At 34.2% G+C, this 19,833-nt stretch overlaps 4 protein-coding genes across 10 annotated transcripts in view; 2 read left to right on the top strand and 2 right to left on the bottom strand.

Annotated features, from left to right (window-relative positions):
- Positions 1-1,851: 1,851 nt before the first annotated feature.
- On the bottom strand, positions 1,852-5,571 carry LOC128890563 (uncharacterized). 4 transcript variants are annotated; one of them, XM_054149188.1, is made up of 9 exons: positions 5,439-5,571; positions 3,968-4,015; positions 3,712-3,838; positions 3,533-3,626; positions 3,274-3,389; positions 2,741-2,977; positions 2,457-2,662; positions 2,301-2,369; positions 1,852-2,049 (listed from the first exon to the last, which is right to left on the bottom strand). In XM_054149188.1, exons 1-9 carry the CDS (start codon positions 5,554-5,556, stop codon positions 1,907-1,909), a joined length of 1,158 nt encoding a protein of 385 aa, XP_054005163.1. In that variant the 5' UTR covers positions 5,557-5,571; the 3' UTR covers positions 1,852-1,906. The 4 variants fall into 4 exon arrangements, with proteins under 4 accessions (XP_054005163.1, XP_054005166.1, XP_054005167.1 ...); XM_054149191.1 differs by having other exon boundaries at positions 5,373-5,550; XM_054149192.1 differs by lacking the exon at positions 5,439-5,571 and adding an exon at positions 5,231-5,257.
- Positions 5,572-5,772: 201 nt separating this feature from the next.
- LOC128890559 (uncharacterized) lies at positions 5,773-15,658 on the bottom strand. Of its 3 annotated transcripts, XM_054149160.1 has the most exons (13): positions 15,627-15,658; positions 9,653-10,082; positions 9,236-9,380; positions 8,995-9,177; positions 8,771-8,925; positions 8,555-8,651; positions 8,421-8,487; positions 7,961-8,201; positions 7,703-7,886; positions 7,363-7,453; positions 7,115-7,270; positions 6,927-7,010; positions 5,773-6,673 (listed from the first exon to the last, which is right to left on the bottom strand). In XM_054149160.1, the coding sequence occupies exons 2-13, from the start codon at positions 9,822-9,824 to the stop codon at positions 6,272-6,274; spliced, it is 1,977 nt and encodes a 658-aa protein (XP_054005135.1). In that variant the 5' UTR covers positions 9,825-10,082; positions 15,627-15,658; the 3' UTR covers positions 5,773-6,271. The 3 variants fall into 3 exon arrangements, with proteins under 3 accessions (XP_054005135.1, XP_054005133.1, XP_054005136.1); XM_054149158.1 differs by lacking the exon at positions 15,627-15,658 and having other exon boundaries at positions 9,653-10,212; XM_054149161.1 differs by lacking the exon at positions 15,627-15,658 and having other exon boundaries at positions 6,533-6,673; positions 6,927-7,044; positions 9,653-10,221.
- A 439-nt stretch (positions 15,659-16,097) lies between these two features.
- Positions 16,098-17,843, top strand: LOC128890566 (3-hydroxyisobutyrate dehydrogenase, mitochondrial). Its single transcript, XM_054149196.1, has 6 exons — positions 16,098-16,510; positions 16,588-16,766; positions 16,824-16,945; positions 17,073-17,283; positions 17,354-17,480; positions 17,557-17,843. The coding sequence occupies exons 1-6, from the start codon at positions 16,385-16,387 to the stop codon at positions 17,737-17,739; spliced, it is 948 nt and encodes a 315-aa protein (XP_054005171.1). The 5' UTR covers positions 16,098-16,384; the 3' UTR covers positions 17,740-17,843.
- A 1,085-nt stretch (positions 17,844-18,928) lies between these two features.
- Positions 18,929-19,833, top strand: part of LOC128890565 (LIM and SH3 domain protein Lasp) — a 32,274-nt gene continuing 31,369 nt past the window's right edge. For both annotated transcript variants that reach the window (XM_054149194.1, XM_054149195.1), the window contains exons 1-2: positions 18,929-19,170; positions 19,225-19,413. In XM_054149194.1, the coding sequence (XP_054005169.1) occupies positions 19,345-19,413 (69 nt within the window). In that variant the 5' untranslated portion in view covers positions 18,929-19,170; positions 19,225-19,344. The remainder of the gene's footprint in view (positions 19,171-19,224; positions 19,414-19,833) is intronic.

Below are 19,833 nucleotides of genomic sequence, written 5' to 3' on the forward strand. Positions count from 1 at the left end.
CAGAGTGCAGTATCACTTAACATGACTTAATGAAATTCTGGCGGGGACTGAAGTTGCACAATATAATGACAATGAGGTTGTACGTCTGTGCTCGCGATTGCGCAAAATATTGTACAACCATCAATATCGCCTCCATACGATTCCATTTTTTACACAATATAAATATTGTACAATAATATTGACCGTCTATGAGCCGTTGTCAAAATATCGTACAACCCATATTGGCCGATGATATTGACCGTCTATGGACCCACTTAACTAACGCTGCGTACAAGAAGATGACCAATAGTGATCGAACGAATATACAAATGTCGCTATCGACGAACCAGTGATCAACAACGAAAATTCGGCAATGTCTTCAAGAATTTGCACGCTTTCGTTGCAATTGCACAATGCGTCGTGCTCGACGAGAATCACAGATAAATAAAATCGTTACGTAGATACCAGTTTGCCTCTACAACAGCGTTATCTGTGAAAACAAGAATTACCGAGACGTTCATTGATCACTATAGAGAATAAATACAGAGTAATACATATGAATTAACAGGCAATGCTTGATCAACCGTATATCCATTGTCCTCACTTATAAGATGCAGTCCTTGTGAAACCATACGCAATCAAAAGTTCTTGGATTATTGGTATAAAAAGAATTCGGGACAAGAATAGACACTGTTAACGATTTACTGGGTGGTTTCAAATTATTGTCCTGGTAATCAGAGTTATCTTGGAAATGAGCGATATTGTTTGAAGATATTGTTTACTTGTTATACAACAAATATGTATGCATAGTGATTTTAATAGCTTTGGTTCGTTCATTTTAATAGCTTTGAAAAATTAATTCTTTTGACAGTCTTTAATTGTAACATGACGTAACATTGGAAGTATATGACACGAGATCTATTTAGAATGAGGATATATGTATGCTATCTACGTTTTAACATAAAAATGTCTCAATTTAATCTTCTTACATGCACAGATCTGAATTCAATTACAATTTTTACCTTGAAGTAACCTGTCTAGGAGTAGACACCTGGGAACAAATAATAGTCGATGATTATGCCAAGCATTAACATCTATAATGAGCATCAGATTTTTCTTTACCTCCATCAATACCTGCTTGATAGTTGCATATAGATTCTGGTAGAACCGAGTACGTTTTCCAATTCAAATTGTCGCAAAGGATCACGATGTGTTATCTCAATCGACTATTTGTATTTGATCGTCCCCGCTAAATCGACAGAGATAAATAACCAAGAACAATATCAGTACGAAATTAAACAGCGTTTAATTGATATGTGCGTAAGATTACATAAAGTGTACGCTACAATAAGACTTGATAATCTGTTTAAAAAACTGCATAAGACACACGTTTCCTATTTTCGAGGATCATTCACCAGATTCAACTTCATTTGCTCTGTCAATACTTTTTATTTTATTTTCTAATTATTGTCTTCGATTTATTTTCGGTAACTGCTGATCGAGTGGTTATCGGTAATACGCGGTGTGTAACGGGAGGCGGACAGTGAAACAGTACGTAGCGTACCCGACTACTACGCTGAGAACGTGGGTTCGAATTCCGGGCGTCCGCCCCCCCCCCCCCCTCCATCAGTTTTTCAAGATTGGGTTAGAACCGGCTAATAAAAAGAAAGTACCGAAAAGCCTATATAAAGTATTGAAAAACCTATAGCGTGAATATAAGTAATGGAAAAATAAATAGACAATCACATAAAAGTGAAAAATGAGAATTGGTGATATTCCATCCGCTTAAATCTCGAGAACTCGAACTCGATGTCTAGCAACCTCTAGCGAACGAACCTCTAATCCCAATGGAGATTCGATTTTTAACTCAACTTGTTTTTCACATTATCAGCATATTTACTCTTTCACATGAGTTTCTATCACTGTATCAATTAGAAAACAGGCATAGATTCGATTTGTCCTTCCCAAATGCTATCCTGGCCAGCAGAGGATAGCGTTCAATCGACCAGAAAAGGAACGACAGGAAGTAGTTGTAATAAGCCCTGACCGCTACCCCGATGTAGGGAGCACCTGAAAAATATAAAGAACCCTCGAATTTCAAAGCGCATATGAGGACTGATTTGATGTACTCAAGGAGGGGTGCCTTTAATATTTAAAGAAACTAAGTAAACGAAAGCCAAACTGTAGCTACAGCTTGTAAAATAAAACATCAACTGGCTCGATTTCTATTGTGAAGGTTCGCAAGACACAGTGTCAGTGTTCTTACGGTTTCTAAGCAGACCACAGAACGCGTTATCTTCCGTAGTCGAATAATCACTTACTGTAGAGATAAAAATTCCATTCGCGCAGCTTCATGTTTAAACAGGACACCCATCCGAGAGGCTTCTTATCTGTGAATGGAAGAAACCGTTCATCATCGACCCAATGAATAGAATCGTAAATAAAGACGTTTACGAAGAGACTTGAGCGATACCAACATTCTGCTCCAGCCAATTTGTACATGGTAGCGACGCTACCGTTAGTGTTCAGGAAGGGATCGACGTACCACAGCCCTTGTATCGCATTTAGTACCAATCGTTCGCTATCTGGTAGAATAGTCTCCAAATGTTTCTTAATAATGTCGTGTGATATTCTTTTGCACAACTGTGTCGTTTCCGCTACCGTTTTGCGACAGATATTCAGCCTAGGGTGATATGGATAATGATGAGAGCTAAGTGTAAAGAAGATCGATCATGATTAATTATCATTTCGGTGCAATTACCGATTAGGTATACCCAGGAGGTAGCCAGTGACGCGCCAGAAATGATTGAAACCAGCTTTTTGTTCGATGGTGCTGTGACCCAGTCCGATCTTTTCTGGACACGCGAACACGTACCCTATGAATCCGAATTGCGTGATGGCCATGTCCTTCATGTATATCCCATGACGTCCATCATCGACATGGTGATTGCTGGCTAATGTGTGTGCTCGTCGAATTATGTTCAGTATCTCGAACCACCTTAAATAATTTGTTTACATGGAACAAATTATTTGAAAACATTGTGGTAGCGATACTGAAAGGAAGGGAGCGTTTCGTCCTGAGCTTGCTATTGGACTCGTCACTAAAGCTACCTAGTAGGCCTACCTAGCAGGTTTTAGAGATCGGTCGAGAATGGCTTATATGTATTATAAGTATGTATATGAGTTTTGGGCGGTGTCCCTCTAGTGGGGAGGACAGAACATAACTGAAGCGCCGAAAATGTCGAGATAAATTGCACACGTGTACAATTGTTAATGCTATTCCCAGAAACTCACTTTGATTCATTTTTGAGCATGTCAGTGCGGAACAGATTGTATATGTAGAACGCTGTTCTTGCGTATCGCTTGAAGGATAAGGAGATCGTCGAACTCTTCCTTGTGAACGTGAGCACCTGAAAAATAAAGGTGAAAGGCCTGAAATGACGCGTTCTCTGTCACAGGTAGACTTTCACTTTTTTTTAATGCAATAAAGAAAAATCTAATTGTGCAGGAATTTCAATTTTTTAATAAATTAAAAGATGTTTAACACCCTCACCTCCGTTATGTCTGGGACAACCAATACCGCCAACAGTCCTAACACGTTTCCAGTTACGTGTCCCAGCAAATTTTCCATGTAAAATGCCTGGCCTCTACAATTATAAGTGCATCAGTTACCTCGCAGTAATTATCTTGCTGTAGGCAATTCAAATCGTACGATTTCGCGATCCCGCTTACATATTGAACAGTTTCTCGTCGAACCATTCAGGCAAATCATCTGGCGTGACGTCGATGAAATTCGAATCGACGACTGATCTGTCATCATAAATCAGTTTCATGTGCTCATCTACCGTGGCTGTTTGAGCTAGTAGAAATTAGTGTCATTACTAAATATTTAAATAGTATACTCTAATAATTAGATTTATAACTTGCGAGTAGTTTTGAAATTAAATTCTATAGAAGAGTACGAAGTTAAAGGTAAGAAGTATCTTACTATCGTCGATGTGTCCTTTTTCCTTCATTGTTATTCGCGAACTGATAACTGTAAATTATACAATGTTTTTTTTTATGATCATACCTATTAATGGCACTTGATAAAGCGAAAATGAATATTTATAAGTGTTGCATGACTACATAAATTAAAGTAAAGTATGGTTTTGTGGGGGGGAGAGCTGAATACTTCTTATTTTCCTTTCTTTGTGAAAGCATCCTACTTTAGCCACTGGCCTGGTTAGAAGCATGTCTACGACTTAGAAGAGGATTTTCTAGATTGGCATGTAGTAACCCAAGTTGATATTAATATCTACATATTGTCATTAGGTGTATCGCAAACCGCGATTGCTTTTTTTTTTGTAAATTAAGCAGTGTAAGCAAACAATTAACGACACAATTAATAGCTGATAGCTAAACATTAAACTAAGATATGTTATCTCAACAATCAACGAAAGCAGTCAAAATAATTTGAGCATCACAATGACTCGTCATTTTTTCTACTCACGTAACCATAATGCAGAAAATGGATCACAAAATCAACGTTTACTTTCCAGAGATAACCTCTCGTTACTGCTCGTATAGTTACTCGTGTTTCACGGTTTACTTAAGGGTGGCACTACACATTGTGTTTTCTATGTAAAATTTGACATCTTTCGGTACATTTTTCTCAGCTGTGTCTTATTCGAACATACCCAACTTTTTTTAGATTCTGCTACAAAGTCTAAACTAAAAAACAGCGGTGAGTTTAAAACAAAAAAAAGAACAGGACGATTTTGGAAACAACATTTATTTTGGTGTCTTTTTCACCCTTTCTTTATTTTTTTTATTTTTTAAACTAAACACTGCGTGAAACAAAAATAGTCCGGACTCGATAGGTAAACTGTAGCCTGAGTAATTGATATCGATAGACCAAAAATACGATTCAATTTGTTGTTTGATTTTCGTGATAATGCCTTGAGTGAAAAAAATTCAATAAAGCTAATAAAGCATTCCTCAATGCTTTAAACGCAAATAGTCGCCACCGCTGACTTGGAAAGTCGAAGTCAAAATTTGTTGTTCAAAAATTTTTTTTGCCATTTCTAACTATCGAAAAATGATAAAATTAACATCAATAGATCCGGAATAGGTTAAATTAAAAAAAAAAAAAAAATCGATTCTTTTTTGGAAAAATGTGTAGTGGCCCCCTTGGCTGTGAATTAATCCATACACGAGACACCGAAACATACGTAAATATTATCTTTCAATTGCTATCATTCTCACGTACCAATCGTGCTTGGATCCTCCTCAAAAGGTCAACGAAATCCAACTTGAAAAATCTTTTATTCGCAGCGTGCTGTCGTTGATCATATCAAATAATTATTAAACGATCCGAGATATTCTATGCCGAAAAACGAATTTGTACTCACGATATCACTATTTAGTTTGCGATCTAACACAAATTAAATTAATGAAAATTGAGATAGCTTGATTACAGTGTTTTCCTGCCGTCGCGTTATAAACGAACAAGCTGCAGCTAGAAACGAAGCCACTGCATCGAATGCGCTTCGTGCCGTGCACGAGATCCAACTGACATCTGTGTACGTCGACCATGTATGATTAAATCTCCGCGACATCGCAATTTCTTTACCCCACGAAGAGCCATGACATCTAACTAACACAGTAACAATTCAGTCTCATTCGCACGGCTTCAGAACTCTGACGAGCACGTGGTGACCGATAAACTCGTCCAGATAGTAAAATTGTATATAAATTACAATATATGAAATGTTGACATAAGACAAGTTGACAGGTTGACAGGTTGGAACGTAAGATATACTTTAATTCACATTTCAATTCTTCTTCTGTATCGATACAAATTTTAATTCGCATTAATACTGACAGGCGATTTGATAGTAAATATTTGAATATGATTCACAATTTTACATTCTTAGAATACCACGAAGAAAAGTGTCGGTCTCTTCGAGAGATCGCTATAAAAAGAAATAGCTCAATTTACGTTACACATTAATTTTTTTTAATTTAGTAAAAGTTGTGATAAAACCGTGGCGGTGGTAGTAAAAATCTTACAAGATAAAAGGAAATTCCAAGTGGAAATGAAACTGCTATCAAAAGATTGAGAACTGTCAGTCACTATATAACATGTACAATAATGCTACAAGATAAGAGATTATGTCATACCAACAAAATCATTGAAAATACTCTTATGAGATATTATAAACATGCCAGATTAGATTTCGCTCGAAAATATCACCTAAGAAGGTGATCGATATTGATCGATCCAGCGCGTTTGATTTTAAGAAAATCACTATTGATCGATATTCGTAAGTCCGCGATTCACAGCGTTACTGTCATACCGCATTATATGCGCATAAAAATGGATTTCTTTCGCACAGTAAACGCCATTTAGGGGCAACGTTTTATAGCTCTGCGCTGCACGTTTGCTGGCGATGCACTCAAGAAGATGGCCGATGGTGTTAGATCCAGAGGCGCGTTTCAGTTCCAAATAAAACACGAATACCGCCATCGACGATCCAGCGATCAGCAATGAAAATCCAGCGGCTAACGGGGTCAGTCCGAGGACTTGAATACTTCCGTCGTATCCGTCGTGTTCGATGAGAACCTCGCGTAAATTACTACAATCGCGTCTGCGGATGACGTTACGTAAGTGCCAGACTGTGATGCCAGTTTCCTTCAATAGTAACATCATCTGCAAAGTTTAGAGATAATTGCAGCAGAAATATTCAGTTCTGTAGATAATCGACGTTACAATGGGAATAGTAGATATCCCTCGAAAAAAAAGGGTTTTCTAACGTTGATTTATAATGTAACGTGAAAGATGTTGACGATCACCATTGGGGGTATTTTTTTATTAAATATAAAAATCTCAAAGTTTCTTTTCGTAATCCCTTTATTATGTACTCGTTATCAAAGAAATATGGTATTACACTAACATTACTTACCCTATTTACTGGCCTCTGGAGCCATGGTTGAAGCGCAAAACTTGCGTAGAAGCGACCTACCGATTCTCTCATGAGTCTGTAATTCTAACGTGTCACAAGGCTTGATTACATGGAATATCTGAATCATGGGTTTATCTTAAGTGCCACGTGTGCTCTTAATTTAATCTAAATACAGTTGCGGTGATCACCTTAAGGTCATCATTCGAGATTTGGTCATCAGGAAAGAAGAAATTGTCCACAATTTTTCCAATTATCGCATAATTACCATCGCTAATGAGCTTTTTCGCTTCCTTGGGATTTTTTACGGTACGATACCTGTTCGGCAACTGCGCCGCGTGTGGATTCTAGGAGGATCGAGTACGTTTTACATAAGGTATCATTGTCAAACGCGATTATAATTCAAAGGATGTCATTTTGAACGATGGATCTCACGTACCGTCAGGTCGAAGTAATCCTTAAACGGCGGTGGTTGGTTCATGTGCCCCCAAGACAAATTGGCTGCGAGGAACTGGTCGATGGTATCGATCCTGGATCATAAATTGACACAGCTCTCTTACGTTATCAATTTTTATTAAATTCGTGAAAAAAAAATTTAAAAAAAAATCCTAGTAGTATAGTTTTCGAGGAAAACTGGTCTTTCTTCGTCTGTACAACTAAGGATATTCGCTCTAAACGTTAGTCTCGGTAATTTTAAAATGTTGTATCCTCAATTGTGGACGCCAGATCTGAAAGGGGTTAAAAACTCTTCAAAGGGAGGAAAATTCTTTGAATGTTACCTGTCCTCGTATTCCGTAGTGGCCAACCTGGCCGCCAGGCTGCTGGAATAAGCAGTAATTATCAACCAACCCGCGACCTGCCAGAGGAGTACATGGAGCTTGTTGTTTGGCGCAGTTCTCGGCACTGAGCTGCTCAGGAAGACGCCGATCAAGACGAAGAGGCTGACAAAGAAGTTCTGGTAACCTGAACAGCACGAATTAACTTGTATTATTCCTTTAATAGAGAATTTTCTATAAAATTGACTCGAAGCAACTTACGTTTCGGATATTTTGGATCGACCCAGGCACGAGCGCACATGTACAGGATTTGAAGGAGCAACAAAGAAGCGAGGAGGGACCAGATCGTGCCTGGAAATGGCCTGGTGAGGGCCCAGAAGGTCGTCGTTCGACGTGGTCGGGGCACCAGGAAACTGATGTACACCTGGTGCCATGGATCCGACAAATGCACGAACTGGTTCTGATCATGCGTCATCCAGATGCTAGCAAACGCCATATCTGCCTGAGAGCAGGTGATATCGCGGATTAATGAACAAATTAATTCATTATGGGTTTAATCGAATTAAAATAAATCATAGATGATTAGAAATTAGTAATATAAAAATGTGGATTGCTACTTATAGTTTATATTACAAAATTGTCGAACGTTCACTGCTCCCAGTACGCGAGCTATGCGTATCTCACAAGTGTAATTAACCTAATTAATTTTCAGAAGACGTACTTTGCTCTCGCGTAGCATTGATATCATGCCATCCTTCCACGCTGTTGCATTGAAGCGTCTCCCGTATCTTAGATAAAAGATAATATTAAACCAGAATTTCGAAATTAATTACCACAAAGTATAATTGTATTTACGTCGTGTCTCCATCCGGTTTTCTAATCGTCCACGTAAAATTCAATTTTTCAGCCATGTCCAGGAACAGCTGCGTCTCGATACCATCCCTATGTAAATCTATGTTTTGTAAAAACGTGTTACTTCATCAATTATGAATTTACCGGATCTTTGAAAAAGAATAACTTAAAGTATTTCTTCCATCGGGAATAGATAGCATAGAAAGCTAATCAGTTTACCATCATCGATTACATAAACCTCTGCCTGCACTCCATCGATCACTCTGTTAACCGTGCGATTAAAGTACGTCATAGGGGGCTGGAATATGCTGCAAACTCGCAGTTCCCTTCCACGGAAATTGAAGTTGTCGTGCCCGTGTTCTAGTTCTCTATAGCTTCGAATAAAAATCATTCGAGTATGAAGGAAGACGAGGATACAAGTGCGAGGTGTGAAGTTGCTGTACCTGATAAGCTTACTGAATATTCGGGGTTTCAAGTAGTTCTCCGACAGACTCCATATTCCAGTCACGGAGACGATATTCACGTTTGCAATTTCGTACAAGGAGTCATCGAATATACCGGAAGTACTTGACAGGTTGTCGTTCACGATGATCACGATTTCCGTTTTCCAGAGTAACGTTGGTATTCTGGAAGAATTATTTCGTGTTTTAATGAAATGTTTTATTACGTCCTGCTAAATCTCACTTGTTCAAGAATTGTCTGATTTCTTCGTCGCTCGATCCCAACAGGAGGTACCCACTGCAGTCACTGACACTTCGTTCCAAGAGGTATACCCCCTGATAAACGCTTCTGAACTGATTAAACAGGACTCTCGAGGCCTCGATCGAGTCTGAAGAAAATGCAGGAGTCATACTAAAACTTGAAAATCAACCTAAGACACGTTAATTACCATACATTTGCTCACGCTTTACTATAACGTGAAAAATAGGAATAGTCGATTCTCCATTGGAGTCACTATTATCTAGCATTTCTAACTACATCACCTCCATTTAAAAATTCACAAGTATTCAACTTCACTAATTATAACTATTCTAAAATGAGTTCCAAGCTCAAAGGCACCAGTAACCAACCATGACAGTCAACACCATAGATTCTACCAACCGTTAAAGAGGACACTGCAGCACTTTGAAAAACGGAAGGACGATTGGATAACCACCCTAAAATCCTCGTTAGAGATCCAGGATACGACCTCAGGATCGAGGAAACCTCTCTTCTCACACAGGACAGAAGCAATCAACAGAGTCCAATTGTAAAACAAAAAATTAGCCTTCATGGCGATCTGCGATCCTCTCAATTACAGTGCTCTTCGAATAAACGACGATCCTTTTGAGAACCCTTCACCTTTGAGTCCTCCGCCTCTGGGTCTTCTGATCTCGTCCGGCAAACTTTTTCACAAGCCACTCTCAACAACGCGCAAACGTGACAAGTCTTCAAGGATCCCTTCTGGGAATGGGGATGGTGGTTCTCAAGGTGAATTATTCGAGGAGGGTGACGCAAACACCCACGCAAAGGCTGCTGGACGTATCCGTACCTGCAATTTCGTGACACCCTTGTGCATACAAACGCCAACGTCCAGGGTGCAGTTTGACGGCAGATAACGAGTGCAAGGACGAATTCAATTACAGTAGTTTGCTGACAAGCTATCGTTACAGACCATGCTTAATCGATAATGTTTCGAACCGTCGACGTGGAATGTTGCATCATAACATCGGATAATAATTAGTTGCTGTCCTTCCGTTAAGTTTTACATTTAATTATATATTAATTAATAATGTATATCATTATAAAATATAATTCTAATTAATTAATAATAGTTTAAATACAAATATAATTTATAAAAAATGTAATTTATTTTACTTTACATTATTTAGAGTTAAAAATAAGTATATATTAAAATCCTCATAAATTATATTTGTATTTAAATTTAATTTATAAAAAATGTAATTTATTTTACTTTAAATATTTTATGAATTTTGAAGAATTTATTCAATAAGTGTTTAAAGTTATTTATAAAATTTAGAAATTTACTAAAATTGTGGATTACTTTTAGTTTTAAAGAAAAATTTTAGTTTAAACTTTTAAAATTTTTCTATTACAATGAAAGGATTTAATTGTATTTAAAAATTTTATATATTTTATTGTAGTTTATAAATTAATTATTTTGATTAAATTTATATAGATTTTTAATAAATTAGATAATATTTTATTTAAATTTTATAATTAATATGATTGAATGAAAGTTTTATTTAGTAATTGAATTTAGTAAGGATTAATTAGGTGCCAGCAGTAGCGGTTGAACCTAACTTGTGTATTAATTAAAATTTAATTAGTATTAAGTGTTTATTGATAAATTTTTGTAGTTAAAACTAATTTTGGTGAAATAATTAAATAGTTTTTAAATTTAATTATTGAATTTGTTTAAATGTATAATTTTAAATTTAAACTACGATTAGATACCCTATTATATAAAATTTTTAAATTAATTATTGATTAAATGTAAATCATTAAAATTAAATAATATGCCGGCTTTTTAATTTGTTTAGAGGAACTTGTATATTTATTCGATATTCCACGAAAGGATTTACTAAAATTTAGTTAATGTATTGTTGTTTTAAAAATTTATAAGTATGTTATTTTTAATAATTTTAATTATAATTATTATTCAAATCTAAATGTAGCATATTTTAGTTTATATAAGTTACATTAAATTTTATTTTAATTGATTTGTATTGTTTTTAATTTATTACTTAGAATGGATTTAAAAGTAAATATAATTAATTAATTATATTGAAGTTAATTATATTAAGTGTACAAATCGCCCATCATTTTTATTTTTAGAATAGAAAAAGTCGTAACATAGTAAAAGTATTGGAAAATGTTTTTAGACAAAAAATTAAAATTTAACGTATTTATTAAATTAAACGGATTTAGTATTAATTTTATTTAATAAATTTTATTTTTATTAAAATAAATTTATATAATTAAGTTTTAGTAAAATGATTAATAAATTAATTAATATATAGGTTTTAGTATTGTGAAAGAATTTTTGATTTATTGTATATTATAAATTTATTTTTGTGCCGTTTGTATCAGGATTTATTAAAATTAAATTATTAATTTTATAATTTATTTTAATTATTGTTTTTTATGTATTATTATAATTTGAAATATTTAAATAGAAATGAAAAGTTAATCGATTTTGTTGATATCTAGTTATTTTAAAAATAAATTTAATTTAGATAAATTTATTAATTTTTTTTATTTTTTAAAAATAAATTATGAATTTATTTATAAATTATGGGATAACCTGTAATTTTTATATAATTTTATTTTACTATTATAGTTACTTTACTATAATTAAGGGACGAGAAGACCCTATAGAATTTAATTTATTAAATCTTAATTTTGTTATATTTACATTTTAAGATTTAATAAATTTAATTGGGAGGATTGTTAAATTTATAAAACTTTATTATATAATTATCAATAATTTTTGTTTGTAAAGAGTATTTAATAAATAATAATAGATAAATTACCTTAGGGATAACAGCGTAATATTTTTGGAAAGATCAAATTTATAATAATTACGACCTCGATGTTGAATTAAGATAAATTTTAAGTGCAGTAATTTAATAATTAAATCTGTTCGACTTTTAAAATCTTACATGATTTGAGTTCAGATCGGCGTGAGCCAGATCGGTTTCTATCTTTAATTAATTTAAATATTTTTGTACGAAAGGACTAGATATTTTAAAAATTTTATATTTTTGTATCATTATTTTGGCAGAATAAAGTGCATTAAATTTAGAATTTAATTATATATATAATTTATATAAGTAATAATATATTTATTAATAAATTATTTTTATATAAATTTTGTTTTTTTTATTTTAATAATATTAATGATATTAGTTAGGGTAGCTTTCTTAACATTATTTGAACGTAAAATTTTAGGTTATATTCAAGATCGTAAAGGTCCTAATAAATTATCAATTATTGGATTATTACAACCATTTAGAGATGTAATTAAATTACTTAATAAAAAATTTTATTTAATTGAGAAAATAAATTTTTATAATTATTTATTTATACCTATATTAATTTTAATTTTATCAATATTTATTTGAGTAGTTATTCCTTTTTATGTCAATTTATATTCAATAAGTTTAGGAGTATTATATTTATTAAGAATTATATGTTTAGGAGTTTATCTTTTTATATTAAGTGGTTGATCTTCTAATTCTAATTACTCTATATTAGGTTCAATTCGTTCAATTGTTCAGTCAATTTCTTATGAAGTTAAATTATTTTTAATATTATTTTCTTTATTAATAATAATTGAAAGATTTTCATTAAATAGTTTTTATATTTTTCAATCAAACTTATTTTTTATTATTTATTTATTTCCTTTATATTTGATGTTTTGAATTAGAATATTAATTGAATTAAATCATACTCCTTTTGATTTAGTTGAGAGGGAGTCTGAATTAGTATCTGGATTTAATACTGAATATTATGGGAGTGAGTTTGCATTAATTTTTATAGCAGAATATTTAAGAATTATTTTTGTGAGAAATTTAATTACTTTATTATTTTTTGGAATTAATTTTTTTTCTTTTAAATTTATTTTAGTTTATATATTTCATGTTTTTTTTTGTAGTTTGAATTCGAGGAGTATTACCTCGCGTTCGATATGATAAAATAATATTTAAGTGTTGGAAAAAGTTTTTGTCAATATCATTAATTTATTTAATTTTTATTTACGGTATTAAAGAATTAATTATAATATTAAGTTAATAGAATTTAATTTCTATCTTGTATTTTCAAAATATATGCTTATTTAAGCTTATTAACTAGTTATAAAATATTAATTTATCTCAATAATAATTTAAAATAGGTGAAATAAAAAAATATATAAAAGTAAAGAATTGACTAATTTCAGTATATGGATATTCAATTATTTGACCTTCTAATCATGTTAGTAAAATAAATGTATTTGCAAATATTCAAAATGTAATTTGACTTAAAGGGTAAAATATATTTGTTTTGATTTTATGAATTTTAGAAGTTGAAGGAAGGATTAAAAGAATTATAATTGATATAAATAGTATAATTACACCTCCAAGCTTGGTAAGGATACCCCGTAAAATTGAATAAGCAAATAAAAAATATCACTCTGGTTTAATATGTTCGGGAGTAGATATAGGGTTAGCAGGAATAAAATTATCCGGATCTCCCAAATAATAAGGTATTTGTATAATAATAATTCAATGAATTATTATAACAATTATAAATCAAAGAATATCTTTTAAAGTAAAATATGGATGAAAATAAATTTTATAAAGGTTAGAATCTACTCCTAATGGATTATTAGAACCAGTTATATGAAGATAAATTAAATGGATGAAAACTAAAATTACAATAATTATGGGTAAAATAAAATGGAATTAATAAAATCGATTTAAGGTAGCATTATTAATTGAAAATCCTCCTCAGATTCATTCTACTATAGTTTGACCAATGTATGCAAATGCTGATAATAAATTTGTAATAACTGTTGCACCTCAGAATGGTATTTGTCCTCAAGGTAATACATATCCTAGAAAAGCTGTAGCTATAGATATTAATAAAGTAATAATTCCAATATATCAAACAATATGAAATTTGAATGAGTTGTAATAAATTCCTCGTGCAACATGAATATATATTAAAATAAAAAATATTAATGCTCCATTTATATGAATTAACCGAATTAATCACCCGAATTTAATATCTTTTATAATATGAATAATTCTATCAAATGCATAATAAATATTTGGACAATAATGAATTGATAATAAAATTCCTGAAACTAATTGAATTAATAAGTATAAACCTAAAAGTGATGCTTAATCGACAATGTTTCGAACCGTTGACGAGGAATGTTGCATCATAACATCGGATAATAATTAGTTGCTGTCCTTCCGTTAAGTTTTACGGCTCACGGTTGATAAGGAATTACGCGCGATGCAGAGTAATAAAACTAGCCCTGGCGAACGATAGTGGGGAAGAAATTAGTCGATAATGTCTCCCCTAGCGTTTTATTAGGTTTTATGGGCTTATGTGGTGATAAGGGGTTGTTCGGTTTCGTAATAAACAAAATGTCGTTTGGGGAAAAAATGGGGAATGTCGTAGGCATTATTAAGAGAATTTTTACTTAAAAAGATTCGTATAGCTTAACCAAACATAATTGAATATATGTAGAAAGTTTGAAATTAATCTGTCCAATAGTTACGTCACAAAAAAGATCTCCAATATCCACCGATATACAACGATTTAATGTTTTATATGTAGTTTTTATACTGTTTACAGAAGTGCACGAATTTAATCATAGTTAACTGCAATCATGATAGTTAATTTTTGAACAGCAGTTTGAATAGGTGATTACACGAACACATAGATCAATATAAGCTATGCAATTAAGTTCATTATTCTAATAGGATTTTAATAAGCCTGCGACGCCTAGAGATAGATGAATGTTCCATTTGTGTAATTATACAAGTTTCATTTTACAATACGTAACACATTGCGCGCGACACTATCTACTTAACGTGTCCGCAAAACGTTATCGCAGACGTTAGAATTTATAATAAATTCCTACAACCATATTTTCGTTACTGTTTAATCCTTTATTTAGTGGCGGGACTTATAACTCCCGTCAATTTTCTCACGGTACTGTATGAATTAAACGCTTTAAAACCTATTGTGACGTTCAAGTCCACTTCTATGAAATTCCTTTTTTATTTGTCGGATGGCAGCACAATCTTCTTTTCTTTTGGAAGCTAGTCAGGGACAACTCCATAAGATGATATAAGACCAAGATGGGCGCCTAGATTTTAGAAACTTTTGAAAAATTTAGTAAATAAAGGGTTAATCAAATTCAATCATAATTCTCATCGATTTAATTATTTCTTACATGAAAGTAAGTTCAGAATTGAATCTCGTGCGTTTATCGTGATAGAAAATGATCTGACACGCAATTGTGTAACCTTCACGTAACGTTGAACTTAAGATTACACAAGAAATTGGTAGTTACCTGGCGTGATCGACGCGTTACTGTATCGTTACTGGTAGAGGTATGATCTCATTTTGTCTCATTCAAGACTCGACATTTTGGTATAATTATGCCGCGTTTAATTACGTGTTTTAACAGCGCGTGCAAGAGAGGGGGCAAGTTGGAATAACATCAACAAACTTTATCGAGCCCTGATATAGAATTGGTCAACATTGTCTGGTACAGTGCTGGTCAAAAGTATCAGGCATTCGTGGAATTTTTGATTAGATCATAGTAGTTTATTTAGACGAAAATGAGTTCTCTTTTCATTCTCCTTTAATCATCCTTAATCCCAATTTAAAAAGAAATTAAAGAAGAAACTAAATGCGATATTTCTTTTACTTTAGAAATGAATAGATGCAAAATTGTTGAACGATGAATGTGCCAGATACTTTTAAGCAGATCTTTACCTAAACGAGAGTTGATAACACTCATCGGTTGGAGGGTAAACATTGTTCGTGTACCATCGATCACGAATAGTCTTCGAGTTTCGCGCGGAGCGTGCCACGTGCTCGAAACGAATTTTACTCTCATTGTGTTTTATATGGAAATGATCGCGTGGAGACCAATAGTGTTCGCTCGTGTGCCACTCTTTTCGAATACATCAAGGAATCTGATATTTAAATTAAGTCGACGTTTGATTCGTAGTTTATAGCGGCCTTCGGGATTGCACACCGCGAAGTAAACCGTATCAAAGAAACACATTAGTTCACCGTCATAGTGAATTTTATTTCGTTACGATGAATGTGTTTATCTCACCTAAGACGTTCATTTTTCAAGTCGCTGGATCACGATGCTTTTCGCGAGTAGGATTTATCGGTTTGGGTAACATGGGTGGGCATATGGCGAGGAACCTGTTGAAGAAGGTAGTCGAACTCGTAGAATATTTTTATTCAACGCCCTTGTGGTCTTATTTTGTATTAACAAAGTAACCATATTTTAGGGCCACATGTTGGTTGCCTTCGACATCGATCAATCAGCAATGTCGAATTTGAAGGCAGCAGGCGCTGACGTTGCTTCGAGTCCCGCCGACGTAGCGAAAGACGTCGAAGTCGTTGTGTCGATGCTGCCGTCCAATCAACACGTTCTGGACATCTATAGTGGCAATAATGGCGTATTAAGGTAAATTAGCGGTAATATCATCACGCAAGCATTCTTCGTAGTCGTTCGCGCTTGCAGGTCTGCCAAGAGGGATACTCTTTTAATCGACAGCAGCACGGTGGATCCGTTTGTGTCTCAGACGATAGCAAATGACGCTGAAAAGTCTGGACTCAGGTTTATGGACTGTCCAGTGTCAGGAGGTACTACATATCAGTACAAAATTATGTTTAGCAATATATTATTGTAATCAAGAATTTTTAAAATATAATTAGTACAATTTCAAACATCCTGTGAAATGAGAAAAGCATGTAATCCACTTTTCTTTAGGCGTGAACGCTGCCAAAGATGGCACCCTAACGTTCATGGCGGGAGGATCAAAGAAGGACTTGGAGCTCGCAGGGCCTCTTCTAAAATCAATGGGATCTAGGGTGGTACATTGCGGGGCCGTGGGAATGGGTCAAGCAGCGAAATTATGCAACAACATGCTTTTGGCTGTCAGCATGATCGGTACAGCGGAAGCGTTCAACCTTGGACAAAAGTAACGGGGAAGGATTCGATAAATCACGAGTGATAGATATAATCGTTTCATCGAAATTATCGTGTTTCAGACTGGGTTTAGACGTCACGGTGTTGGCTGACATCATAAACTCGAGCAGTGGTAGATGCTGGTCTTCTGAATTGTACAATCCAGTTCCAGGGGTTCTCGATAATGTTCCTAGCTCCAAAAATTATGAGGTACTACTTTCCAATCCGAATAATCATTTCTTTAGTTTAACATTTATATATCCACTTATTTACTTTTTAATCGTAGGGTGGTTTCGGTGCTGCTTTAATGGCCAAAGACTTGGGACTGGCACAATCCGCAGCCACCAAAGTGGAAGCCACCATCCCTATGGGTTCCCTGGCGCATCAAATCTTCAGGGCGATTATCGCTCATGGATTTTCTAAAAAGGACTTCAGTGTCGTCTACAAATTTTTACAAGGGGAAAAGTAATTTTATTGGTGTGCCCTTTAATATTGAATCTTTTACATGACCCTCACTGCCATGAAGTTGTGCAATCTTTATTCTAATACAACACGTTTCCTATTGAATAGTTACATTTGTATTTGTTTACAATTATTTAGACTTTAATTTTCATTCGAGGAATAAATATAAATATTAAGTTGTCCCAAAAGTTTCTTTCGCTTTATTAATAAGTAATACATGCATAATATTTTATGTTTTATGTTACATTACTGAATTGTGCACGATTCATTTTGCTCCATTACTGTTACAACATGAATATCTATGAAATTAGATTGTCGATTTATAGAAACACGACTACATAAAATAATTGAATGCATCTTGCGAAAGAAACTTTCGGGACAACCTAATATATCTGTATCGAGGTAAGGATTTTTTCCGCACTTTCTTCCATAGAGGGCGATACTGGACGGAGTGTTCGTAACACATTGATACCAAAGGAAAAAGTATCAAATTCGAATATTATTCATGACACAGATTCTGTCAAGGAAAATTATAGGCGTTGAAAAAAAGTCGAAAGGTGTTATTCGAAATCAAAGTGAGTTTATATTTCTATCTGACACGAAGTTCCTACTTTACCGATACTCTTTCGATATTCACAAGCATTCTATTTCTTAAGCGTTCAACAATAATTAAATGAATATATAACAATGCATACATTCTCCAACAAATTATATACAATTTCGAAGGTATCGGAGATATAATTATCGACAGATTCGGACATTATACGTTAGTTTGACTAGCGTAGTATCTCAACATCTTCTGGAGTTTAAATATTTCTTACGCAACCAAGTTAATCATTCAAATACAACTCTCTAATTCAACGCCAAAGTTCAAATTATAACATTATAACACTTATACAACCCTAAATATAAGAATTTTTTCGTTTAAATATGAGCCAAATTTATCCAGTATCGCGATCTACATTATCGATCGAACCGTACAAGAGTGAAGCCATTTCGATAAGAATGACATTCCTCGAACAAACAACCACACAATTCGCTATCATACAATCGACAAAATATTCTAAAGCATCGTTTACTGAATTTTTCAATAAAAAAAATCCTCGAAATACGAAAGAAAAATAAATACGCATTAGTCGCTCGTTTGACTAGCCCGGTATACCACCATTACTGTCACTCAAGGAGTTTTTGTGGCTAGACGAGGACAAGAGGGCAGTGCAGTTTGGTGCGGCTCTGTGGCACCCGTGCAGTACGAGCGTTTCTCTTGGCGTTGCATTTTTTTCCCTAGTCGTGGTTTTCGTCGTGAAATCCCCATAAACAAACGTATTTCGCGTGAACACGTTTTACCGTTCCATTTTCCACGTTCGCCACGACGCGAAAATCCGCGCGGATGTGTCGTTAGTGTTTACACGTGTTCTTTACGTTCGCGCAGTGTTTCGTGAAGGAGAAGAAGAAGAAGAAGAAGAAGAAGAAGACGAAGAAGAAGAAGAAGAAGAAGAAGAAGAAGAAGAAGAAGAAGAAGGCCCAGGGACATACACACGTACGCGGAACTGCGCCTAAGAAAGCGGGAAAGAGAGGAAAGACGACGTAGAGGAGGAAGAAGAAGCAGAAGATGAGCAAGACGTGCGCCCGCTGCGAGAAAACGGTCTACCCGATCGAGGAACTCAAGTGCCTCGACAAGGTACGTTTTACTCCGTTTCGCGATCCAAAATTCGGTGGATCTTCGCGCCGTTTTCGTCTCTATTTTTCTATGATTATTTTCATATCATTGCAAAGCATTAGATATATATTTAAGAATTTAATTCGATATCCCTCTTCTCTCCCGTAGATGGAAACTTCGGAGCAGCAATAAAAGATAAACAACTCGTTGTCCGTTACTCGTCGGGATAAAAATTGGAATTGAGAGATTTGAGAGAGCCGCGCGCGTCAGGTAGTCCGGAGAATCTGGTTTTAGCGTTCCATTTGAGAACGAGCATTTTTGTTTGTAGGATTATGGAGAGGCATTTGCGGAGTTTCGAGAATGAAAATTCTTGTTTTTTTTTTTTTAATCTTCAGAAATGCTTTTGCAGTGATATTAATATTCACTATTGCTATTTTTATT

This window comes from Hylaeus anthracinus, unplaced genomic scaffold (genome assembly GCF_026225885.1).
Source record: "Hylaeus anthracinus isolate JK02 unplaced genomic scaffold, UHH_iyHylAnth1.0_haploid 12001, whole genome shotgun sequence".
Classification (NCBI taxonomy): domain Eukaryota; kingdom Metazoa; phylum Arthropoda; class Insecta; order Hymenoptera; family Colletidae; genus Hylaeus; species Hylaeus anthracinus.